The sequence below is a fragment of the Vulpes lagopus genome, chromosome 3, assembly GCF_018345385.1.
Source record: "Vulpes lagopus strain Blue_001 chromosome 3, ASM1834538v1, whole genome shotgun sequence".
Taxonomy (NCBI): domain Eukaryota; kingdom Metazoa; phylum Chordata; class Mammalia; order Carnivora; family Canidae; genus Vulpes; species Vulpes lagopus.
This window is the reverse complement of record NC_054826.1, coordinates 114,605,687-114,632,654: the sequence shown is the minus strand read 5'-3', so window position 1 is coordinate 114,632,654 and position 26,968 is coordinate 114,605,687. Positions and strand designations below refer to the sequence as shown.

The following is a 26,968-nucleotide window of genomic DNA, read 5'->3' as shown; positions in this document are numbered from 1 at the left end:
AAATAGAGACCCAAACCAAACCCCAACAACCCAATAACAAAAGACCAACGAATTCTTGAAAAGATAAAATTGATAAACCTTTAAACCACACTCAAGAGAAAGAGTCCTCAGGTATACAAAATCAGACATGGAAGAGAAGTTACAATGGACACTACAGAAATATGAATTATAAGAGACTACAAAAAATTACATGCCAACAAACTGGACAACCTAGAAGAAATGGACAAATTACTAGGAATGTACAATCTCCAAAACTGAATCAGGAATAGGAAATCTGGACAGAATTGTTACTAGTAATGACAGTGAATGAGTAATCAAAACACTCCCAACAAACAAAAGTCTAGGACCTGATAGCTTCACAGGTGAAGCCAAACATTTAAAGAGTTAATACCTATCCTCCTCAATTACTGCAAAAAATTGAAGGGGAATGAATGCTTCCAAATTTTCTATGAGGCCAGCGTTACTCTGATACCAAAACCAAAGATACTACAGGGAAAAAAAAGCTAATTATAGGCCAATAACATCCCTGATGAACACCAATGCAAAACTCAACAAAATATTAGCAAGCCAAATTCAACAAAACATTGAAAGGATTACTCACCAAGATCAAATGGATTTATTCCAGGGATGCAAAGATAGTTCAGTATCTGCAAATCAATCAATGTGACACACTACATTAACAAAATGAAGAATTAAAAATGATGATCATCTCATTAGACGCAGAAAATTTGACAAAACTCAACACCTATTCATGATAATAACTCTGAACACGGTGGGTATAGAAAGAACATACTTCATCATTATAAAAGCCCAAGCCCCTAACATACCCCATCATGAAAAGCTGAAGGTTTTTCCTCTAAGATCAGGTACAGGATAAAGATGTCTGCTCTCCCCAGGTTTATTCAACACAGTACAGAGGTCTGAGCCGTAACAATCATGTAAGGAAAACAAAAGGCATCCAGATTGGTAAAGAGGTAGTAAAACTGTCACTATTTGCAGGTGACACAATTTGTGCAGGTCTGCTATGGGAGGGGATCTGCAGCCTCAATGGGAGTTTTAGGTGGGCTGCAGGTCCCTTCTCAGAGCAGACCTACACAAACCCTGCTACACAGAAAACCCTAGAGACCAAAAACCAAAACCAAAAAAAAAAAAAAAAAAAAAACCCCAACACCACTATAATAATAAATGAACTCAGTAAAAGTTGCAAGATACAGAATAAACAGAAACTGTTTCATTTCCATACACTAATAATGAACTAGCAGGAGGAGAAATTTTTTAAATCCCTGTTTATAACTTCATTAAAAAGAATAACACAGGACAGAGAAGACTCTCCACAGCTAAATGTAGAAGAGAGGCCACACTGAAGTAGGTAGGAAAGGGGGGAGACCCGGATGGGAGCTAAACTGACTACAGGACTGTCCAGGGAAGGGAGGGGTGCCACAGGGGAAAGGAGGAGGTCCTCACCCCGAGCATGGGGAGCCCAGACAGGAAAGATAAATCAACTTTTCATTTAGCTTTGAAAAGCAGGGAGTATCATAACTCCACTAGTCCTTAAAATCAGTGCAGCCTGATGCTTGGGACTTTAAAAATAGGAGGGCTCAGCTCTGGGAGGACAATAGGAAATGGACTCTATCCTTAAGTAGACCATACAAGAAACAGCCCCATCGAGTTAAAACATAAAGTAGCAGTTTGAGAAACACCTGGGATATACAATAGGGAGATTGGTTTACTAATACAGCAGCATGTGCTGGAGGGGCAGGGATCCTTGGGAGACTTCTCCAAGAACAAGGGAGCTGGTGAATGCCATCCCCCTCCCCCCTGCCGGAGCCAAACATACACAGACACCTGTAGGAACCAGCAGTGCACACCATTTTCCAGGTAGCTTGATGACACTGTGCACCCAGCCCCACACTTCTGTGGATCTACCCACTCCAACCTGGCAGCCTTGGCAGGACTTTTAGGTAGCTGCAGATCTCTTCCACAGCAGACCTGCACAAACCCTGCTCAACCATGTGCTCCGGCATTCTATGGACCTGCTTCTTTCAATGCACCATTGGCCAGAGCCCATCCAAAGCAGTGTCACAAGCCTGGTAATGTGCAAGTGGCCCCAACAGGTGCCAGCATCACTCCAAAGTAACTCCTGCCCCAGGGGAGGGGAAGATAACCCCACACACTCGTCTGTGATCTCAGCAATGGGCTGGGAGCAGACATCTGGTCTGACTGCAGGCCCTATCCACCAACAAATCTTCTCAGGGGTCAATGCAAGGAAAAGTGCCTGTAGTTGAGTGCTACTGCATCTCTGACAAATCCTTGGTCTGGTTCACCTCAAGCCAGAGGTGGCCCAAGACTTGCCCACTAACACAGAGACCAAACCCTGCCCACAACAGACAACCACTGCTGACAAGTGAAGGCAAAAGCAGCTCAGCCACAGTTAACAGGGCTCTCACAACACACATAGCAGAAACCCCAGAAGCACCAGATTCTGGTAAATGGGACATTGCAGGACACTACAGGACCACTTCTTCATAAGGCCACTACTTTCAAGAGCAGAAGAGGCAGCTGACTTTCCTAACACATAGAAAGAGACACATAGACAAAATGAAGTGATAAAGGTTTATGTCACAAATGAAAGAACAAGACAAAATCATAGCAAGAGAGCTAAACATAATGGAGCTAAGTAATATATATATGCCTGATTAATAATTTAAGTAATAGTTATAAAGATACTCACTGGACTAAAGAGTGGAGGACCTCAGGAAGACCCTTAACAAAGAGAGAGAAAACATAAAAAGAACTAATCAGAGATAAAGAACTCAATAAATAAAATGCATAATACACTAGATGGAATAAATACAGGAAGTAGAACAGATCAATGACTTGGAGGACAGAATAATAGAAAGCAATCAAACAGAACGAGAAAAAAAATGAAAATATACTTAGGGAATTCAGCAACACTATCAGCCTAACAATATTTGCATTACAGGAATCCCAGAAGAAGAAATACAAAGGGGGGCAGAAAGTTTATTTTAGGAAATAGCTGAAAAGTTCCCCAAATCTGGGGATGGAAACGAATCCAGATCCAGGAGGCACAGAGAGCCCCTAACAAAATCAACCCAAGGAAGTCCACACCAAGACACATGGTAATTAAAATGGCAAAGAGTAGTAATAAAGAGAACTTTAAAAGCCACAAGGGAAAACAGTTACATACAAGGGAAACCCTGTAAGGCAATTATATGATTTTTCAACAGAAATGTTTACAGGCCAGAGAGGAGTGGCATGATATATTCAAAGTGCTGAAAGGATGAAACCTGCAGCCAAGGATACGCTTTACAGCAAGGTTATGGTTCAGAATAAGAGGGTTTCCCAGACAAAATTAAAGGTATTCATGACCACTACACTAGCTATATAAAAAATGTTAAAGGGGACTCTCTGAATGGAAAGGAGGGACAATAAATAGGAGCAAGAAAAGCAGGAAGCACAAAAGTAGTAAAATTAAGTGTATCTATGAAAATCAGTCAAGAGATTCACAAAATAAAAGGATATAAAGTATGACACTATAAACTTTAAATGTGTATGGGGGAGTAAATAATGGATTCAAACTTAAGGGACCATCAACTTAATGTAGACTGATGTAATGTATACACGTTATATACAAACCTAATGGTAACCACAAATCAAAAATCAATACTAGATATGCAAAAAAATAAAGGAATCCAAGTATATCACTAAAAGCCAGCAAACAGTGAGAAAAGAGAGAAGGAACAGAAAAGAACTTCATAAAACAAGCAAAATAGCAATAAATACATATCTTTCGTGAATTGCTTAAAATGCAAGCAGCCCAAAGGTCTATTGATAGATGAATGGATAAAGAGGATGTGACACACACTCAAATATTACTCATCATAAAAAGGAAGAAAATCTTTTCATATGCAACATGGATGAATCTGGAGTATAACACTAAGTGCAGTCAGTCCGAGAAAAGATAAATACCGTATGATTTCACTCAGATGTGCAATTTAACAAAACAAATGAACAAAGAAAAAAAGAGACAAAAAAACTAGACTCTTAACCATGGAGAACTGATGGTTCCCAGAGGGGAGGTAGATGGGGCGATGTGTCAAAATTGGTGAAGGGGATTAAGAGTACACTTATTATGAGGAGCACTCAGGAATGTATAAGAATTGTTGATTCACTGTATCATACACCTGAACTAATATAACACTGTATGTTAATTACACTGGAATGCATACATACCTAAGAATAAATTTAACCAAGGAGGTGAAAGAACTACACTGAAAATTATAAGATACTGATGAAAGAAACTGAAGATCACATAAATAAATGGAAAGATATACTATGCTTGTGGATTGGAAGAATTTTGTTAAAATAGCCACACTACCCAAAGCAATCTACAGGTTCAGTGCAATCCCTATCAAAATACCAACAGCATTTTCCACAGAACTAGAACAAATAATCCTATAATTTGTGTGGAATCACAAAAGACCCTAAATAGCCAAAGCAATCTTGGGAGAGAAAAAAACAAAGCTGGAGGTAGCACAATCCCAGATTTCAAACTACACTACAAAACAGTAATAATCAAAGGATAACGGTACTGGAACAAAAACAGACACAGATCAATAGAGAACAGAGAGCCCAGAAATAAACTCACACTTATATGGTCAATTAATCTATGACAAAAGATCCAACAATGGTGGGGAAGAGTCTCCTCAATAAATGGTGTTGGGCAGATGCCTGGGTGGCTCAGCGGTTGAGCGTCTGCCTTAGGCTTAGAGTGTGATCCGAAGGTCAGGGCTCAAGTCCTGCATTGGGCTCCTTGCAGGGAGCCTGCTTCTCCCTCTATGTCTCTGCCTCTCTCTCTCTCTCTCTCTGTCTCTCTGTGTCTCATGAATAAATAAAATCTTTAAAAAATAAATGGTGTTGGGAGAATCGGACAGATACAGCAAAAGAATGAAACTGTACCACTTTCTTACACCACATACAAAAATATAGTCAAAATGGATTTAAGACTTATATAAGAGATGAAACCATAAAACTCCTGAAGGAAAACCTAAGCAGTAAACTCCTAGACAATGGTCTTAGCAGTATTTTTCTGGATCTGTCTCTTCAGGCAAGGACAGCATAAACAAAAATAACTGAGATTTCATCAAATTAAAGAACTTTTGCACAGCAAAGGAAATTATCAACAAAATGAAAAGGCAATCTACCGAATGGGAGCAGATATGTGTAAATATTTGATAAGGACTTAATATCCAAAACATATTAAAAAAAAAAACACCTCATAAACTAAACACCAAAGCCCCTCAAATAATTCAGTTAAAAATGGGCAGAGAACCTAGACATTTTTCCAAAGAAGACATACAGATGGCCAACAGACACATGAAAAGATGCTCAACATTACTTGTCACCAGAGAAATGCAAATGAAAATCACAATGAGACATCACCTCATACCGTTAGACTATAAAAAAAAAAAGACAAGAAATAAGTGTTGGCAAGGATGTGGAGAAAAGGGAACCCCCATGTGCTGTTGGTGGGAATGTAAACTGGTGCAGCCATGGAAAATAGTATAGAGGTTGCTCAAAAAATTAGATACCATACGATCCACTTCTGGGTGTTTACCAAAAAGAAAACAAAAATGCTGATTCAAAGAGATAATATGCATCTTTATGTTTATCCCAGCATTATTTACAAGAAGAGCCAAGATACGGATACATTCTACATGTCCACTGATAATTTGGTGTGTATTCATGTATGTACACACACACATGCAACACACATGAGTATTACTCAGCCATCAACAACATGGATACACATATGGGTACTATGGTAAGTGAAATAAGTCAGGAAAAGACAAATACCATATAATTTCACTTACATGTGAAATAAAATAAATAAATGAGCAAACAAAAAACAGAAAGACTCATAAATACAGAGAAAATACTGGTCGTTGCTAGAGGAGAGGGGAATGGGAGGAAGAAGGAAATAGGCAAAGGGGATTAAGAGGTACAAACTTCCAATTAAAAATAAATCCAGGGATATATGTAAAGCATAGGGAATATAGTCAATAATACTGTAATAATTTTGTACAGTTACAGAGGGTAATTATATTTTTTGTGGTGAATATTTTTTAAAGCATTATAAATGTCAAATGACTATGTTGTACACATGAAACTAATATACTGTATGTCAATCAACTATACTTCAATTAAAAGTAAATTTTAAAAAACACTATGGTGGATTAGAGAAAGTGAGGTCAAATCTGCAATTCCCTCTGTGGCTTCCATGGAAAGTATACTATAAATGAATAAACCTCCCAAAGGAACATTTATGTTCATGACTGTTCATTTAATTACTTCTGACTCTTTTCATCCATAAAAGAACTTGTCTAAACATATTGCCCTGTTTGCTTTGCAGCCATAATTCTAAACTGCATGTGATTATACTTTTTTACCACCAGATTTTCGGAATCTGGAATCTGATTCTTGTATTACTGCTAATGAGCTTCCACTGACATTTTATTCTGAATCAGTAAGAGCATTAATATTGATTGGTGGTGATTTCACAGCCTAGAAGTCTGTGCTCAGGAAAATGCATCCATTTGATCCACTTGTGGATTACAGTGCTCCAAACTTTAGTACTTTTAGAAGGTACACACTGGACATAAATTACATTTCATTTTTATGCTGTGAAATGTAGGACGACAGTTCACAGCTAATCTCAGTAAAAGTGGCTAAAATAATTTTTAAAAATAAATTTACATTAAACTCATATTTTTACTGAACAGTTTAGGACCAAAGAATATGCTATGGATTTTCTGATTAACTTAATTGTGAATTTTTCCCCACCCCCCACCAACCCCCGGCCCCTAGCCTGAGAAAAGATCCTACATTAAAGAATAGTGGATACTGAAGAGTACCCCTTTTGTTCCCCTTTACTGAACATACAGAAATTCAGAAAACATGGTGGTACTGCTCAAATATTACCAAGTGACCTTTATTTCACAAAATTATCTCCATTAAAATTATTTCATATACCACTATTATACTATTTAAATGAAACACAATTGGCAAATTCACAATCACCCGCTTTAAGTCCTTTCTCCTACTCTGAGGCTGCCCACATTAGACAGAGTTCATTCCCAAGCCTGAGTAACCTAATGTTTTTAAATTGACATGAGTTAGGACTTCCGTATTGGGTTGAGTGTGCATTACACCAAAGGAGCTTTGGAACCATCTGTCACCTAGTCCAGGCAAAGGCTTAGATTTTCTTTTTCTTTTTTAAGGCTTAGATTTTCTATGATCTTTTGTGGTTTTACCTCAGCCCATTACTGAATCAATTAGCCAGCTTCTGGAAACCACAGCCTACGGGGGATAAAATCTACTGTCATTACAAAGGACAATGGAACAATAAAAATTCTAAGAGTTTTAGGAAATAAGAAAAACAAGGAAAAGTTCTGCATGAGACCTACATTACTTTTCTATTGCTGCTTTAACTGATTACCACAAACTTAGAGGCTTCCATCAACACAATTTTATCACCCTGTGGATCTATTTGTCCTAAGTCCAACAGGTCTCAGGGGGCTTTACCCTCAAAATGAAGGTGTGCAGGGCTTTATTCCTTCTGGAGGACGGAGGCTCTGGGGGAGAATCTATTTTCTGGCCTTCTGTAGCTCTAGAGGCTACCTGCATTCCTGGGCTTGTGGTCCATTCCTTTATCTTAAAACCCGCAACAGCTTGTCAAGTTTTTCTTACAAGCCTCTTCTACATTTCTGCCTCCCTCTTCTTCTACAGTTAAGGACCTGGCATCGGGCCCTCAGACAATCCAGGATAATCTTATTTTAAGGTCAGCTGATTAGCAACTATAATTCCATCTGCTACCCCAAACTCACTTTTGTTTTTTGCCCTAACATATCCATAGGTTCCAGTGACTAGGACATGGACATCTTGGGCCAGGAGACATTAATTTGCCAATCACAAACCTGAATAATTCTAAGTTTGTAGAGCTGAATACACAATTTCTTTTAGATGAGAACTTTGTCTATCTAGCAAATACTTTTGATGGGTCAGTCTAGTCATGGAATGGAAGTCTTTAGCCAGAGCCAATGGGCTAAGGCAGAAACAGCAGGAATCAGCCCAGAGAATAAAGTGATTAAGAATCATGGGGTTTCAGAGACACGTGGATAAGGGCACTCTAAAGAGGGAAGGACCCTGCCTCAGAAGTACGCTCAGTTGAGTGAGAAATCCCCAAGGAGAAACAGCCAACATGTGTGAGAACAGGGCTGTTAAATATTCAACTAGGACCTTGGCTGTGCTATACACCAGACCTCTCCTGCCCCAAATCTGAGTAAAAATCCCCAAACCGCCTGCTGCAGTGGAAACATGCTGTGTTTTACACAGAATCAAGACGTCAAGAACCTAGGAAATCGTTTCCAAAAAACCCTTGCAGATTGATGGCACTGGACATGGGGGAAAGGGGCAGAGGTGGCACAAGCCATTGCTGTTTCCTTTACAGAGGAGAGGAGCCCAGCTCCCACAGGAAGCTCAGTGTAAATGCTTCCGGGACTGCAGCCTGCTGCAGGGCAGAGACCGGCTCACCTGAGAAATGGCGTCTCTGTTGCTCCTGTTGGTGCAGACCAAGATTAAGCCCACTGAGCCCACTGGCCATCTTGCTGTCTTGGCTGTTCAACCTGCTCTGGCTAGACCCTGCTTCAGAAACAAACCACAGTAAATCTTCCCCGAGCCAGTGTAGACCTCCTCAGCCAAGTGATACTTTAAGTTTGAAAGTCAAATCCTATTACACAGGCTATTTATATGAAATGACAGGGAGAGGCCTGACCATCACATGCTAATGAGAACTATCACTATGGGGACAAGAGAGTGGACAACTGATTAGGTTCTCTCCGGAATCACCCAAGAGATGGCTGAGCACAATCCTTCCTGACAAGCCAAGTCAGGCCCAAACTGTAGTGTGATCTCTTGGCAAGTTGAAAACAATTCGAGAAGCAGTCAGTACAGCGAGTGAATTCCTGTAGTGTTGATCAAGGCCTGGAGAGATTTAGCCCCCTGTGAAAGGACAAGGTGCTCTGAAGGAGCTAACTCAACTACAGAACCTTACCTTCCGGGCATTTAGAAGGCCTCTTCCACTATGTACCTCAAGGCTGAATCCATCAAGGCCCAATTCACATTGTGAGTGAAGTGGCCCACCTGAAACATCGCTAGCATAGATTTGTATGACTCTTGACTTGGCCAATGCTTATTAGTTGGGGCCCAGGCCAGCCTGCCTCACCTCTGCCCAGTGGGATAGTAGTGGACTCCATGTTTGTCTTGTCAACTCCTCACTCTTCCTTTATGACTAGCCTGAGGAGCATCTTCCTTCACATGCCAGGGGATGGGTCAGAAATGGGTATATGACCCACTACTAGGCAAGGAATTATGATAAAAGGTCTTCTGGAACTTTCCTTGGGCCATAAGGTTTTTCTTTTTCTTTTTTTCTTTAAATTTTTAATTTTTATTTATTTATGATAGTCACAGAGAGAGAGGCAGAGACACAGGCGGAGGGAGAAGCAGGCTCCATGCACCGGGAGCCTGATGTGGGATTCGATCCCGGGTCTCCAGGATCGCGCCCTGGGCCAAAGGCAGGCGCCAAACCGCTGCGCCACCCAGGGATCCCGGTTTTTCTTTTTCCTCTAGAATGTTTTAGTATCTTAAAATCCTGCCTAGGATTGCTACAGCCATTCTTTCAGCAGCCTGATGAAGCCAACAGGATGAAGGGAACAGAAAGGAAAAGAATGTTTCCTTGTTGAGTTGCTGAATCAACCCCCTACACATCAGGACTTCCTGCCCAGTGAGAGACTGAGTATGCTGGCTATTTAGTTAGGCCTACCTGAGCTGGAATGTCTATAGGAGACATTTAGGCCAAGTGATGTGAAAATGTCTCACTCAGAACCTGTATTTTCAAAAGCAAAGTGCTAGATGAATGGAGAGAGTGGTCATTTGTCACTCAAGTCACTGTACCTGGAGCTCTGTGAGGCTGATTGTAGAGTATAGGCATATTAACAGTATCATGATGAGACAACTTCCTGTGTCATCCCCACACATGCAGGCCTCCTGGCACTGGACTTCCATCAGAGAAGTCTGCTAGGATTCTCTTTCTTATGGTCACAAAGATTCTAATAAACATATGCCTGGGAATTTGCCATTGGTTCATTAAGACTAACAGTCTCTATAAAATGGCTTGGTTAGAATTCAGTTACAGCATAAAGATTAAATCCAAGCTCAACACTGAGGATGGAAGGCAGGCAGCCAGAAAAGGCAAAATTGGTTTAGAAACACATTTCCCAACAGCGGAAGGTCAGCCACATCTGCTTGGTGGTGACTCAGACCCCTTTTTGTCTGCAGCTACTCCAGGATGGGAAAAGAAAATGAGCTTGCTCTTAACTGTTCACCATCAATTCTACTTCCTATTTGAGATTTAAACATCTAACAAAACTTCTGTCTCTTAATTAAGAGATTTTCATCCCCCATGGGTATTCTTGGTGAAATTCCCTAGAAGGGGACATCTGTAGTAGTGAAAAGTGACACAGGATGTGGGGTACAAAAGTCCAACAATTGGCACTTACTGGTTGAGTGAACCCAGGCAATTTTATTACTTCATCCCTGAACCTCAGTTTCCTCATCAGTAAGATGGGGATAATAGCACCTATTTCATAATTACTAACTACATTACTGTAAGGGAAACACAGTAGTACGTACCTGGCACATACTAAGCACTCAGCAAATTCAGCTATTATTTATATATGCTGATGTCTTCAAACAGGGATGGAATCTTAATACAGAAAACAGGAGGTGTCAGCCACTCATATGTCCTCTTGGCTTCTGAAACATGAGCTCCCTGACCCCAGTTCATCCAAGCACATGGGCATAGTTTTCCTTAATCTCTGCAGAGGTGTGATTTGAGACAGTTGTCAGATGGCTTCCAACTGCATAACTGAATAATAAAAGCAATTTTGGCTGTTTTGAAGGACTAGACAGTAGACTTTAATCTTCAAACTTGATGGACTTGGAAGCATTCCTGTCAATATAAAAGATTTTGTCTGGAGCAGAGGAGAAGCCAAGGCCAGCACCACGCTTGTACTTCCAGCTCATGGCCCGGTCATAGTCCCGCTGCAGGTTCTGCTGCAGGGTGTCGGCTGCCTTCTTGTTGAGAGCCATGTTGGGCCTTCCAATTGTGTTAGAGGGGCGGCTGAATGAAGGGGACATGTTTTTAAAGCCACCCATAAGTTTGAGAAATTTCAATTTCTGTTCCTCATTTTCAAAACCAGCAGTATCCCACTGGCCAAACTGAGTTCCCTGTGGTAAGAGAAAAAACGTGGTTATTTTCCTGGTTTCCGAAGCCCTGTCCTTTCCCCAACCCCAGCCTCACCAGGGAGGATCCAGCTGATTAAATGTTTGCAGGCACAGTGCTTATAAGCACATCAATGGGCTGTCTTCTTAATTCTAACAGAGCTCTATAAGGAATACTGTTAGCATTCCCATGCTACGATGAGGAAATGGAAGTCTGCAGCCTAACTGGGAGTACACACTTATTACTGACCCTGCGGGAATTCCATCTCAGGTCTGCCCAACACCAGGGCCCACCCTGGAACTGCCTGCCTGTCTGCTTTACTCCTCCCCTCACTCACAGCAGAGAATGGCACAGCTCACCTCACCAGCTAGCCATTCTTCCCTCAGCCTAAGGTTTCTGAAAGGTGGAAGGAGGAAGAGGGAAAGTGGGATCTGAAATGCACATCTCTTTGCACAAGCACTGCATTTTACAGCAGGGAGTGGAGACCTGGCGAGGTCAAGGATCACACAGCTGAGTCCGTGGGTGAGCCAGTCCAGGAACTTGGGGTCCCACTTCCTGTCTAGAGTACTCTACTACCTATACACAAATCACCCATGTTCCAGAAAATCCAAGACAGTCCCTCAGAGGAGCTGCTTAAGAAAAGACCCCTGTCCTTCCCATATCTGTGAGAAACAAGAAACCCAGCTCAAGAAAACTATGACTTTGAAGTCACACAGACCCAAGGATCAAGCCCACCTGTGTGACCCTAGCCAAATCACCTAACCTCTCTGAGCCTCAATAGCCTCATCTACAGAATAGGTGTGTAACACCCCTCTCACAGGGCTTTAGCTAAAAATCAAATCTGATTTTACACCAACAACCCAGAGCACAATGTTTGGCACACCTTAAAACCTTGATGATTTGTCATTCTTCTCACCCTACCCTGATTGCTGACCTTTATACTCTCTGGGAACGTTCCACTTGCAAGCCAAATGCCAGCTTAGCACTTATTTCTAGGTCAGTTTTGGGAGAACAGTAAGAACCAGTCATTGCTACACCTGCCCTGAGTGAACTAGTAACAAATTCTCCCAGCTTCATTGTGACCCAGATGTAGGCATTATTACAGCTTCCCAGGTCTACAACTTCTAGAATAAGACACCACCTTTGACAGTCCTGCACTGGTTCTGAGGAGAGTGCTGCCAGAGGCTGCCCAGTCATGGGTGAGCTAGCTCTTCCAAGGGCTGCTGACCCACTCAAAGGGGACCTTCCCACAGGGGCCCACAGCCAGTCTGGAATCCTCACCACTTGCCTCAGCAGACAAGTGGCCTTGGGTCCTGGGAGGCAATGCCTCCTAAAGCGTCCCCAGCAGATGCCACCCCTGTGCACCAGGATCTCTCCCTCGCCAATAAGGTCTTTTAGGCACAGCCTCTGGGGCCACAGGTTCTGAATGATGCTGCCCTGTTTCTTGCTTTCCTCAACTCAATCAGGGTGTTTTATCCGATCCACTCTGTTCAAGAGGATGTGATGAAAGGAGAAGAGCTACTGAGGGAAGACACATAACAAAGCCCCTCTCCATACCCTACTGGGCCAGAGTAGAAGTCACATTTTATAGGTGTGGAAGCTGAGGCTCAGAGCAGAGAGGCTGCTTACCTCGAGTCTCACAACTAGAAAGTGGCAGAGCCAAAACTGAACTCAGGTTTTTTGATCCAAGTCAATTGTTCTTTCCTGTGTTCAACTGTGAAGGCTTAAGATAGTGCAGGAAGGCAAGGCTTCCCTGTCATCTGGATCCTTCTTTCTCTCCCTAGCCCAATCCAATCAATAAACAAGTCTTGATGGATTGTGAAGCTGTTTTTTTTTTCTTTCTCTACACTCTCTGCCACATCTCAGTCCTCACGCCTACAGGCTGAGCCTTCTAACCCACTCCCCACTCTCCCCACATAAATGTCCCCCGCCCTAGCAGCTCCCACAGCACTTAGAGTCCATGCATGCTCCCTATGATGACCCCCGAGTCTGGCCTGGTATGGCCCTCCATCCTGCCCACATCCCCTTTCACCCCTCTGCAGCCTGACTTCATGATCCTCATGCTGCACTCTCTCCTGTCCCATCTCTTCAGGCCTGATTTGGAAGTCTCCCATTCCAACTGGACCTTGAAGGCTGTCCTGAGAGGGGCCTGCCACCACAACACTCTTACCTCTGCCTCCTACCCTGGTCACCATCCACTGCTGGAAAGCATTGTCACATGCCCTCAGTGACTAATGCCCACCTCTCCACAGCAGGAGACAAAGGTTCAGGCTTGCTTATCTTGCTTGGCCAGCTATCCAGGAGTGAGGCAAGCATCTTTTTCAGAAAGAAGGAAATTAGCTCAGGACAAGTTCTGCAGTGAAGACAGCCAGCAGGCAGATTGGACCAGCACCTAGGGCCTAGACTAACATGGTCCCCCATCACTCTACTCTGTTCCTCCCGGTGCTAGGTGAGGAAGGAGGAGTTAGGATGCCAGGGTATGTACAGATGAGGGCCCCAGCATCAAACTTACTGTCCACTTCTTTGGTTCAGAAACTTCTGTTTTGCCTGACTCACGATCGATCTCTTCTTGCAAGGCCTTTCGCCTCACCTGAGCAAGAGAGAGGAAAGAAAAGAGGGAAATGGGACACAGCTGTTTTCCTTTGAGCTTAAAACCGAACACTAAGACAGGGCAGGAGGACAGGACGGTGACAAGAGAGAGGGCAGCTTTCCTCTGCTGCAAACTGGGGCAGGCGTTTGTCAGGAGTATCCTCGAAGCATCCCAAGGCTGCATCACCTTGGCCTAAAATGTGCATCCTCATTAATCTTTGTTTTGCTATTCTTTAAGAATGAACTTTAATACAAACTAAGCCTTATCCATCATCAGCACTAGAACTTTATTGCCTGTAACAGCCATACTACGTGAAAACTTTCCCAAAGCATGGTGCCTGAAGCCCTGCCTTCCTAACCCTAAACCTGTACAGGAGATACAGTAGTTAACTTTCAGGACAGAACTGTTTTCTAGAAAGAGCACTAGAATCAGGCACAGGCTAGTTTGAATCCTAGCTCTGCCATTAATGTGTATGGCCTAGGGTAAGTACACTTAACCTTTGTGTACTTCAATCTATTTACCTGCAAATAAACAGAAGTATCAACTTCCTTGAAGGATAAATGGGAGAAACAGACTGTAATAGAATTCCTAATAAATATATATTCGGTCTTCATCCAGTTTCTGCACAAAGCTCCTAATAAACACCTTGTGATTTCCTAAGGAGAGCAATCAAGGTGTCTTTTGTTATGTCAATGAAGCAAATGTCAGAAAGCACCTAAGGATGGGGACTGGTTGCCCTATTAACCAACCCTGTGACCATCCCTGCAACCAGAGGGTTGGAATTTTCAGTCCCTCATCCAGCCCCTAAGGAAGGAAGAGGGGCTGAAGGGTGAATCAATCACCAAATGCCAACAATTTAATCAATTGTGCCTATGTAGTGAAGCCTACATAAAACCCCCAAAACGAGGGTGTTCAGAGAGCTGCTGGGTTGGTGAAAACATGGAGATTTGGGGACAGTGGTATCCTTGAAGAGGGCAAGGAAGTTTAGTGCAGTTCCCCATACCTTGCCCTAGGCATCACTACCATCTGGCTGTTCCTTTTATTATAAACCAACAATCTAGTAAGTAAAAGGTTTCTCTGAGTTTTGTGAACTGCTGTAGCAAATTAATAAAACCCAAGGAGGGGGTTATCAGAACCTCCCATCTATCGCAGCCTGGTAAGAAGCACATGTGACAACCGAGCTTGTAACTGGCATCTGAATTGGGGCATGGGTAGGGAGTAGTCTGGTGGGACTGAGCCCTTAATCTGTGGGATGTGACATGATCTCCAGATATACAGTCCCAAATTGAGCTGAATTGTACATCCAGCCTGTGTCCAAGAACTGCTGATATGGGAAAAACTTTCACCCCACATTAAAATTTTTGGGTGAGGAATATAAGAACCTAACAGAGTGCCTAGTACACAGAAGGTGCATCTTATACAATGTTGCTAGCATGGCTCAAGGCTATCATCAGTGGACTAAATGACCCTGCTGTTTGATATAAAAGCTTCCAGGACCAATATCCCTGGTGAACATAGATGCAAAAGTCCTCATCAGAATGTTAGCAAACTGAATTCAGCAATACATTAAAAGGATCATTCACCACAATCAAGTAGGATTTATTTCAGGGATGCAAGGATGGTTTAGTATCTGTAAATCAATCAACATTAACAAAATGAATAAAAATCATATTCATCTCAATTCATGCAGAAAAAGCATCTGACAAAATTCAGCATCATTCACACTAACAACTGTCAACAAAGTGGGTATCAAGGGAACGTACCTCAATGTAATAAAGGCTATATATGAAAAAGCATAGTTAGCATCATACTCAGTGGCAAAAGGCTACAAGCTTTTCCTCTAGGATTAGAAACAAAACGAGAATGTCTACTCTCATCACTTTTATTCAACACAGCACTGAAGTCTCTGCCACAACACATAAGAAAAAGAAACAAAAGGGACCCAAGCTGGAAAGAAGTACAACTGTCACTACTTGCAGATAAAGTGATATTCTATATAGAAAAACCCTGAAGACTCCACCAAAAAAACATTACAACTAAAAAATGAATTCAGTATAGGTTGCAGGATATAAAATCAATATATAGGAATCTGCTGCATTTCTATACACTAATAATGAACTATCAAAAAGAGAAATTAAGAAAACATTCTCAGGGCACTTGCATGGCTCAGCAGGTTGGTTAACTGTCCAACTCTTGACTTCAACTCAGGTCATGATCTCAGGTCATGAGATCATCTGCTTAAGATTCTTGCTTTCCAAAGGGAGAGATCTGCCCACCCCCACCCCCAACCCCACAAGATCTCTTAAAAAAAAAGAGAGAGAGAAAAAAAACCAAAACACTCCCATTTACAGCTGCATCAAAAAGAATAAAATACACAAGAATGAATTTAACCATGGAAAATTGTAAGACACTGATGAAAGAAACTGAAGATGACATAAATAAATGGAAGGATACAACGTGCTCATAGTCTAGAAGAATTAATATTCCTAAAATGTCCATAGTACTCAAAGTAATCTACAGGTTCAATGCAGTCCCTACCAAAATACCAACAGCATTTTCCACAGAACTGGAAGAAACAATCTTAAAATTTGGAACCACAAATGACCCCAAATAGCCAAAGCAATCTTGGGACAGAAAAACAAAGCTGGAGGTAGCACAAACTGTACTACAAAGCAGCAGTAATCAAAACAGAATGGTACTGGCACAAAAGCAGATACATTTAGGCAGATTAATGGAAGAAAACACAGCCCAGAAAAAAACCCACATTTCTATGGTCAATGAATCTATAACAAAGGATCCAAGGATATACAACAGGGGAAAGATAGTCTCTTTAATAGGTATTGGGAAAACTGGACAGCTATGCCAAAAGGATGGAATTGGACCACTTGCTTATACCACACAAAAATAAACTCAAAATCGACTCAAGACTTAAACGTGAGACCTGAAATCATAAGAGTCCTAAAAGAAAACACAGGCAGGGCATCTGGGTGGCTCAGTCACTTGAGCACCTGTCTTCGGCTCAAATCATGATCCTGGGGTCCTGGGACTGAGCCCCAAGTTGGGCTCCCCGCTCGGTGGAGAACCTGCTTCTCTCTCTCTCTGCCCCTTCCCCTGCTCATTCTCTCCTCTCTCAAATAAATAAATGTTTTTAAAAAGGAAAAAATATAGGCATACATACTTGGACATCAGTCTTAGCAATATTTTTCTAGATTTGTCTCCTCGGATAAGGGTAACATCAAACTAAAAAGCTTTTGACCAGCAAAGGAAATCCTAACAAAATGAAAGGGCAACCTACTGAATGGATGAAGATACAGCTGACCCTTGAACAAGTGGGGGGTTGGAGCACGGATCCCCAGAGTTGAAAACCCACCTATAACTTTTAACTCCCTTAAAATGTAACTATTAGTAGCCTACTGCTGACTGGAAGCCTTACCAATAATATAACAATTGATTAACACAGATTTTGCACTATATATATATATATATATGTATATATATATATAAATATATTACTGTATTCTTACAATAAAGCTAAAAACGTTAAGAAAATCTTAAGAAAAAATACATTTACAGTATTGTATCAAAAAAAAAATCCAAGTACTTTTGCCATTCAAACCCATGTTATTCAAGGATCAACTTATTTACAAATAATATATTCAATAAAGGGTTAATATCCAAAATACATAAAGAACTCCTACAACACTAAAAAAAAATTTTAAATGGGCAGAGGACCTGAATGCTTTTCCAAAGACATATGAATGGCCAACAGACATATGAAGAAATGTTCAACCTCATTTATTATCAGGAAAATGCAAATCAACACCACAATGAGACATCACATCAGTCAAAATGGCTAATATTAAAACGACAGGAAATAACAAGTATTGGCAAGGATGCAGAGAAAAGGAAACTCTTGCACACTGTTGGTGTGAATGTAAACTGGTGCAACCACAATAAAAAACACTATAGAATTTCCTCAAAAATTAAAAATAGAAATACCATACAAGCCAGTAATTCTACTTTGGATGTTTACCCAAAGAAAAGGAAAACACTAATTTGGAAAGATATATGTACCCCTATGTTTATCCCACCATTATTTACCATAGCCAAGATACAGACACATCCTAAGTGTTCACTGATAGATGAATGCAAAAAGATGTGGTGTATACATGGATAGGCGCAAATGTGCGTGCGCACACACATGCACAGCACTGTGGAATATTAGTCACAAAAAAGAATGAAATCTTGGCATTTGCCACAATGTAGATGGACCTACAATGTATTAAGTGAAAAAATTAAGACAAAATGAGACAAAAAAACAAAACAGAACAGAAATGACTCACAGAAAACTAATGGTTGCCAGATGGAGAAGTATAGGAAGACTGGTGAAACAGGTCAAAGAGATTGAGAGTTACAAAATTCTAGCTATAAATAAGTCACAGGCATGTAAAGTACAGCATAGGGAACAGAGTAATACTGTAATAGCTGTGTATGGTGACAGAAGGTAACTACACTTACTGTGATAAGCATTCCATAAAATATGTAATTACTGAATCACTAGGTTGTACACCTAAAACTAACATAACGTTGTACTTCAATGTTAATTTTATACTTCAATTAAAAAAAAGTTTCCAGAGCCTTGTCCTCTCTTCTAAGGGCTCAGGTATAACGAACTGGCTGCCCCAATTCGTGGCCTTTCTTCCTCCCTTTTTTTTTTTAATAGAATGAGAGAGTGAGCACTTGCGAGTGGGGGGCATGGGGCTGGGATGGGGGTGGAGTTGAGAGGGGAGAGAATCTCAAGCAGGCTCCACACCCACCATAGAGCCCGACCTGGGGCTCAAACTCACAACTGATATCATGACCTGAAATCAAGAGTCGGACACTCAACCGACTGAGCCACCCAGGAGCCCACTCCTCTCTTTTAATCTGCTACCGACTATTAATCAAGGTGATTATTTTATACAAGTTCAAAATGACATAAAACAAAGTGATGGTTGTAAAAGTGAGAGAGCAAATGATGATATATTCCTATAGTGGAACCAAGCTCCACATGTGGAATGACACAGATGTGCATATACCAAATTGAAAAGCAATTCACCAGTTAAATGATAAAAGTTAAAAGAACAGTATACACAGCATGATTGCACAGTGCTTTAAAATCACACATATAGTTACAAAGGAAAAATCTGGAAGAATATAACAAAGAGTTAATGATTATTATTACATGGTAGGATTTCAGGTTGCCTTTTTTTCAGGTTGCAATTTTTTAATGCAGTAAACTTTTACCACTTATGGGAAAAACAGGAGAAGACAAAAAGCTTCACTTACACAGAGGTAATGTGTCACCCAAAATGGTTAAAAGTATTCTTAAAAATTGTAAAGTCATCAGCAGGCACAACTAAGAAGTAAAAGCCTTGCTGATACGACGTACACAAGCATAGGAACTCTCAAAGTTCCAGCAACTTGCTGCATCCTGAGTGGCTGAGGATACCTGGGAAAGGAATTGTCTAGAAGTTCCTAGACAGGTCAAAGCCCCACCTCTGTCCTCTCCGTGTGGTTGCCTGGCTCATTACTGTTGGCCCTGACCGGGGCAATGTGACTATGACCTGAAAAAGGCTGGGGAGCTCCCATTCTGAGGGGCTTGTGCTTTGTGCCAGGCCTTGGACTGTGTGGTCAGCATTATCTCCTAGATCTCCTTGGCCCCACTTTGACGCACCACCTTCAGGGAGAGTTCCCCAGTGCCCCAAAGGTATTAGGTTTGGAACTTCCGTGGCATCTTACAGACCTCTTTATACTACTAGCTCATTTGCTAGTAGTCTCTGGTTTCTTTCTCTCCTGGAGTATAAGGGTCATGGGATAGGGGTCATATCTGCATCACATCCTATTGCTTCTCTCAAGAAATTACTTGTTGACAAAGCAAAAGAATGTGGTAAGGTAATGGCTGCCGCTTATTAAACACAGATATAAGACAGACCCCTGCTGAATGCCTCACAAACACAAATTTGTTTGGTCTTTGTAGCCACCTATAGGAGGGTCAGTGAGGTTAGTGACTGCCCAAGTTCACCTCGTCAGTAATGGTCCAAAGCCAAGCCTATGCTGCTACCCTCCTATCCTGCCAGGCCTCATTTGGTCCAGGACCAAACAATTACCCCAATTCCAGAAAGTCGTACTCCAATATAGAATGGATCTACCCATGGGTCTGGGCACGACAGAAGCAGAAGTTGATCCACAACAGAGTAACCTCTCTAAACACTCCTGAATCAAGGTCAGGAGATGGCAATGCATGGGCCTGGCTGAGCACATGTTCCCTGCCTTGGTTGCAGTTCCTGGGGTCACACTCCCATCTTCCCCTGCAGCAGTTATAAGGAGGAGAGCCTCAGCCTGGGATTCTGAATAACCAGATGGGCCCTCAGTCAAAGCTACGGTAGTGAAGGGGTCTCCCAGCATAAAGTAGGGGAGGCCACAAATTCCCTGCTGCTGGAGTTGTGCCAGAGGCTAGCTGGGAGCTTTTGGGGTCCCTAACATCTCTGGGACCAGGATCTTGTTGCCCTGTAGGAGACAAATGTGTGCGTGGCAGGTGATAAGACACATGGGAGGGGGACAAGGACCTGGGCCATACCTGGTCTATGTGCGCCTCATCCATGTTGCCTTTCTTTTCCAACACCACCTCTAAGTCTGTGTCAGGCTCCTGCACAAAAAGGCAAAGGGAATAAGAATCAAGCATATGGTGGTTTCTGTTCCAGCAGCCCAGCAGCCCAGTGAAAGTCCAGAAAAGACCCAAGACCGCAGCACCACCTCAACCCCTGTCACCTACAACTTCTGACATCCTCTTGCGGAATCATAGAAAAGATGCTCACCGATTCTCCCCTCAAAACAATGGCACTTACCCATCTGACATATGAAGAAATGAAGGCTCAGAGAGGTGAAGGGACCATCATGAAGTCACCCCTCAGCTCAGGGACAGGGCTGACACTAATGCAGGTCACCTGACTTAGGCTTGGTGCCACAGACATCATCTTACCTTCCATGGCACCAAACTGCAACCAAGCGTTCTGCTAATGAGGGGGTGGGGAGTGGCAAGGGACAGGTGAGCTCAGGGCCCTGATCGGGGGTTTGGGGAGGGGAGGGAGACCCTGCAAGCAAACCCATACCCAGTTCTCTCTACACTGGCCCCTTAAACCCCACCTTATTCCTAGTCAGTGCTTTCTCTCCTGCTTGATCAACCACAATAGTCTCTAACACCTGCTTCCTCACCCCCCAACCCTACTCCATTATGCACAGCAGCTCAGGTGAGCTTATGGAGGAGCAACTGGCTAAATTGGTAGACTCTTGATCTTGGGGTTGTAGGTTCCAGCCCCGCACTGAATACAGAGATTAGTTAAAAATAAAATATTGGGGGGATCCCTGAGTGGCTCAGCGGTTCGGCACCTGCCTTTGGCCCAGGGCATGGTCCTGGAGTCCCAGGATCGAGTCCCGCATCAGGCTCCTGGCACAGAGCCTGCTTCTCCCTCTGCCAATCTCTCTCTCTATGTCTATCATGAATAAATAAATAAAATCTTAAAATAAAATAAAATAAAATCTTGGGGTGCCTGGGTGGCTCAGTCAGTTAAGCATCCAACCACTTAAACAGGCCAGACATCTCCTTGGAATAGGACATGTACTATCTCATTACCCCCTGCACATCTACGCACACACCCCAAAGACAGGAATGGAGGTGTGGCCCTGGCATAGACAGGGGAGGCTATGGGCCTGTGGAGTCCAAGTGCACATCTCCTTCCTTCCCTCCCCCACTCAAGGAAGCTTGTCAGGATGTAGACAGTGGATCTCTGCTGTCTTCATCAGAGATAGGTCTTCCTCCTAGAAATTGTCTTTTCCCCAACTTCAGTAAGGTTCAGGTGGGAATGATACCCCACGCCCCTCCCCACTGGCTTCAGATCAGGGTTTCTGGTTTGTGTGATCCAATCGATCTGAGAGCAGCCTTGAGACTTTTCCCATAATCATTTCAGAGGAGCTATCTCACTTTGAAGACAGCCTAACTACTAGGATGAAATCCTGGAGCTGCTGAGACCATCTTGCTGTGAGGTAGGAGGTAGGAGGTACCTGTTTGGGACCAAAACCAATTTAAAAAAAAAAATATGAAGCTTAGAGCTGGGGAAAGCCACATAGGCATCTCCTACTATCCAAATCTATTTGATCTCTAAATCACATACACTGACCACAGAAAAAGAGCTCAGAGAGCTATGGACCATGTTATCTCAAACTATTTGGTTCCTGAATTTTGGACAGCAAGTGGCCAAGAGTTCAGAAAGTGAGAGATTCATCTGAAAAATTTATTCCAATTCATTTAGATCTTGAGTGAAGATAATGAGAACTTGGGTTAAGTTTCAATAACAAAGGATACTTTTATTATTGAGGGTACAGCATGAGCACCTGGATCTAGCCATACCTGAAGCTAAATATCTTTTAACCTTTCCAGTTACATGTCTCAAATCTCTTTTCTGGCTAAAGTCAGTTTAATCATGGTTCTGCCAGGTACAAAGTTGAGTGTCTCACACTCTCAACTTCTACCCTTATTTCTCCCAAAGTAGAGTCTAATTCTGAAGAAAAGCTTACCTCTTCCCAAGATTCTCCTGCTACTCTGCTCTCTTTCCCCTTCTTTTTATTCCTCTTCAGAGCTGGTTCGTCAATCCCTGGCTGCTCTGTCTTTTTCTTGGACTTCATTTTCTTCTTTGCAGGGGGTTTGGGGTTATGTCCTATTGGGATATATTCTGGAGCCTCAATTTTGACTGGCTTCTTACTTCCTTTCCTAGGGCTTCTCTCTACAGACTTGGAGCACTCAAGGTGCCCTAGAGAAGTATCTCCCTTCTGGTGGATTTTCTTTTTCTTCTTCATCTTCACATTGCATTCTCTGGGGCTCCCCTGCTTTCGTTTCTGCCCTGAGGTTGCCTGCTCCTCGCCATCCTTCCCCACTGAACAAGTGTATAGAGCATCCCCAGACTCACAGAACCAAGGGTCCTTGGCTGAGGAGGCTGTAGCCTCCTGGGTCTTTTTCTCCTTCTTGTGCTTTTTGGGTTTCTTGCCAACTCTGGTCACCTCCTCGTCCTCTTTGGGGTCTGGGGAGATCTTCACTCTTGAGGCAGGGGGCATAGCCAGAGGCCGTAAGGACTTTCTCTTCTTTTTCTTCTCCCCACCTTGAAATTCAGATGAACCAAGAGCCTGCTTCCTGGAGCTGGACAACTTCCCTGTCCGTCCAACACGTAACACAGTCTCAGGTTCTAGGCACTCCTCACAGAGGGTGCTGTGGCCCTTTTTTTTCTTCTTTTTCTTCACTAGAGGTATCTCAGATGCCTGCTCTAGAACCACACTCTTCGAAGGGGATGTAGCTCTTGTGGAACAGATCTCACTGAAATAAGCATCACTGTTTAAAACTGAGTATTGAGTCTCTGGTTCTTTGACCACCTTCTTCTTTTTCTTCTTTTTCTCTGGGAGCCCAAGGCCCAGGTCTCCTTTGTGGGTTTTGGTGATCATTTCTGAAAAGAGAAATGGTACAAATTATCTCTGTACCAAACCACTCTGTGTACAATTCAGCCAGGTAGTGCCAAGAGCCACACTTGTGAGTGACTAGTCTGAAACGCTAGGGAATAAGAAAATGGGCGTGACTCCTTTAGAACAAAGGAAAATGTGATCAAAGAAGGTGAATGAAATGTAAATTCAGACAGCGCCAAGTTCAAATTGAAACTGCTCCCTCACTTTAAGCTAATCATTTCCCCATCTGGAAAGGGGGGAAATAACACCTCTTTCTCAAAGGGCTGTTGGAAAGAACATACAATAATCCGTGGAAAGTGATTCCCTTTCCCAACACCTTCCTTAAATCTCTGAGCCTACACACCCATTCGACAAATTTTCCCACTGCCTACCCTTTGCCAGCCTATAAGAATACAAGCGCAATCAAATCAGGCAGATCAGGTGCTGTCCCTCAGGGGTTTACCTTTCACTGAATGAAGGGGACAGAAATTCTGAGGTCAACTCTTCCTGCCTATTCCCACTAGAGGCAATAACTATGGCACAATCAACCCCTTACTTTGGTTCATCTAAGTATCTCTTTTCCTTTGTGTCTGGAAACTGATTCGCCCCACCGGCACCCTTGGGTGACTTAACCCTTCTAATTACCTTCCCATGTGGCTAGTAATAAGAACAGCAACATGATACGATGAAAGCTAGGGCTGACAAGACCCGGGTTCAAATGGTGACTGACACCCTCTTGCTGTATAGTGTTAGTTTCTCTAGGCCTCAGTTTCCCCATCCATAAAGATGGAGTGAGCCAGATCAAGTGCTGGCAGGAAAAGGGAAGGTGTTGGGGGACCACATCCTTCCTGCTTCACTGTTTTTAAATTTTCAAATTAATTAACAATATTTAACCATTGGAGATGACACAGAGCAACCTACAATGCCAAAATTTGGGGGGGGGGGGCAAAATGTCATACAGGCAAGTGTGGGAAGGGGCTGGTGCCCTCAAGTATATTTTAACTTCTAGCTGGGCCACATCTCTCCAGTCACTATCCTAGTCCTGCTGCTCCCTGGACTAGGCGACATGAAGATACCCAGGGAATCCAGAAACAAAATATACCCTTCGCAGGAGGTATGGATAGTGGGAAAGAAAGGTCATGAACTTCTCCATCCTGAAACTCTCTTCAGCTTCAGAGCCATGGGGAGCCACATCAGACCTAGCTCACCAATAGCAGATTCACACAGCCAGGCCAGAACTAAGCTATTGCTCAAGATCATTTATAACCCACACCTGAAGCACCGGGAATCAGGATGCCTGGGTGGCTCAGCAGTTGAGCGTCTGCCTTCAGCTCAGGGCATGATCCTGGTATGGGGAGCAAATCCCGTATCAGACTCCCTGTGTGGAACCTGCTTCTCTGTCTCTGTCTCTGTCTCTCTCATGAATAAATAAATAAAATCATTAAAAAAAGAAAAGGAGCACCTGGAAAGTCAGGGGTACACCGTCTCAATTCACTCCTGTACTGTCTTCTGTATTCCCAAAGCCTAGCTCTGTACCTGACACACAACAGGTGTTCAATAAATACTCACTAAATGAATGAATGCCAGAGATAGAGATAAACAAGATAAAACATCTATCAAGAAGCAGGTGTAAAGGGCAGCCCGGGTGGCTCAGCGGTTTAGCGCGGCCTTCCGCCCAGAGCGTGATCCTGGTATCCCGGGATCAAGTCTCACGTTGGGCTCCTTGCATGGAGCCTGCTCCCTCTGCCTGTGTCTCTGCCTCCCCCGTCCCTCTGTGTTTCTCATGAAAAAAAAAAAAAAAAAGCAGGTGTAGGAGGAAAAGAGATGTGACAATGAAAACACGTGATAAAAACAAGGTTAGTGGTGAGGTCAGGGTAATGAATCTAATCTTGGCCTACCAGTTGTCTGGAAAGTTCCCAGAACAAAAGCTTCCAATTTAGGACAATGGTGTTAATCACTGAAGAAGAAGAAAAAAAAAACTGAAGGCAGGTAGTTACACGGGCTGCAGGAGACCGACTGGTTTGCATGGATGCCTTGAGATACCCAAGCGGACAGGTGGATATGTGGGTCTGAGGCGCAGGGGTCGACTGGGCTGACATGGGTAACAAATACTTATCAATATATGGATGGTAACTAATCTTCAAACAGAACGATCCTAAGACAAGACCTTGTGGGAAGTGGGAGAACAGAGAAAGAGGGACCTATGAAGGAAGGAAGAAGGTGTAAACACGGAGAGGGGTGGAGTCGAGGTAGCCTCGGATGCGGGGGGCGGGGAGGGGGGGAGACAGGGAGAGGAGTGATCAAGCGATCTTCTCAGAACAAAGAAATGAAAGGGAGACTAGTCAATTTACACCCCTTTCGGACCGTTCATGATCACCGGAGCTTCCTCCCTCTTTAACACCGAAGATCCTCCTCTTCAACCCTGCGACCCCAGATACAGTCGCTCCGAGAGGAAAGCCTCTCACAGGGCGTCTGTCTCCAGCGAAAGCGAACGCTTTCTCCAAAAGCTCCTTTGAAACCTCGCGGTCGTCTCGTGAGGACTGAGGACCGGCGTGAAGACCCCAATCTCCGTGTCCCCGAGGCTTCGAGACTTGGAATTTCCTGGTCTTGGGTCCTAAAGCCAGCAAGTGGCGGAGAGGACTTGAACCCAGCCCGGAGGACGTCGAAGCCTGTGCTCCGCACCAGGGAACTAACGACACCCCACAGGCAGCGAGGGAGCCGGGAGGCGAGAACGGCCCCTCAGAGGCGCCGCCGCGCCGAAGCGCGCGCGCGCGCGCGCACACACACACACACACACACACACACACGAGGGATTACGCGGGATCCTGGCCCCGCTCCAAGGCGGGAGAACTTCCAGGCCGGAGCGAGCGCGCACATAAGACTGGGGTGGGGGGTGTGTGTGGACTTGGGGTACGGGGTCACCCACTTTTCCCTCGGCTCGCCGCGCACGTCTCAGACCCCACGCCGCCCCGCCGAGGCCGCTCCTCAGCACTCACCCGCAGGCCAATCTTCCCCGCCTCCACGTGAAAGCCAGCTCTGCCCCGACCCGGAAGTGAATCTCGAGTCGCCGGCCGGCCCCCTGGACGCTCGGCTCCTTCCGGGTCGTAGCCGTGCCCGGGAGGGCGGTTGCTGTGGAAGCCGCGGCTATGGCGGCACCTGCTCCGGTGAGCAGTCGCACCGCCCAGCGCGACGAGCCTCCCGGCTCCACAGAGTCGGCGGATACCGCCCGGACGCCATTGCCCACCGTGTCCACCCTGTACCCCGAGCTACCTGTCTCGCCGGGACAGGGCGTGGAGCCTTCGGGCAAGAGCCTGTGGGAGCAGATCTGCGAGGGTAGGCAGCCCCGGCCGGCAGAGAGCGGGGGCGGGACTCGTCAGGCGGGGGCCGCGTCGACTGGGCGCCTAATTGGCTTCGGGCTCCTGAAGTGCGGGACCTCTCGGTAGCCGCGCTGCGGGCGCACAGTGCGTTCCATTTCGCGGACGGGGAAGCTG

At 43.9% G+C, this 26,968-nt stretch overlaps 2 protein-coding genes across 5 annotated transcripts in view; one reads left to right on the top strand and one right to left on the bottom strand.

Moving 5' to 3' along the window:
• Positions 1-6,996: 6,996 nt before the first annotated feature.
• Positions 6,997-26,627, bottom strand: KNOP1 (lysine rich nucleolar protein 1). 3 transcript variants are annotated; one of them, XM_041748328.1, is made up of 5 exons: positions 26,474-26,627; positions 22,566-23,482; positions 20,572-20,640; positions 13,875-13,952; positions 6,997-11,367 (listed from the first exon to the last, which is right to left on the bottom strand). In XM_041748328.1, exons 2-5 carry the CDS (start codon positions 23,478-23,480, stop codon positions 11,056-11,058), a joined length of 1,374 nt encoding a protein of 457 aa, XP_041604262.1. In that variant the 5' UTR covers positions 23,481-23,482; positions 26,474-26,627; the 3' UTR covers positions 6,997-11,055. The 3 variants fall into 3 exon arrangements, with proteins under 3 accessions (XP_041604262.1, XP_041604263.1, XP_041604260.1); XM_041748329.1 differs by lacking the exon at positions 26,474-26,627 and adding an exon at positions 26,404-26,465; XM_041748326.1 differs by lacking the exon at positions 26,474-26,627 and adding an exon at positions 25,842-26,195.
• The window catches only part of IQCK (IQ motif containing K), a 129,818-nt gene continuing 129,412 nt past the window's right edge, over positions 26,563-26,968 (top strand). For both annotated transcript variants that reach the window (XM_041748332.1, XM_041748331.1), the window contains exon 1: positions 26,563-26,810. In XM_041748332.1, the coding sequence (XP_041604266.1) occupies positions 26,624-26,810 (187 nt within the window). In that variant the 5' untranslated portion in view covers positions 26,563-26,623. The remainder of the gene's footprint in view (positions 26,811-26,968) is intronic.

What these genes read in the sequence shown, in the direction of transcription:
- KNOP1 (XM_041748326.1), bottom strand. An exon ending in CAGGAGAATCTTGGGAAGAG is followed by an intron (nt 20,641 to 22,565) that starts GTAAGCTTTTCT and finishes CTTTTTGTGCAG; the next exon opens with GAGCCTGACACAGACTTAGA. An exon ending in ATGAGGCGCACATAGACCAG is followed by an intron (nt 13,953 to 20,571) that starts GTATGGCCCAGG and finishes TCTCTTGCTCAG; the next exon opens with GTGAGGCGAAAGGCCTTGCA.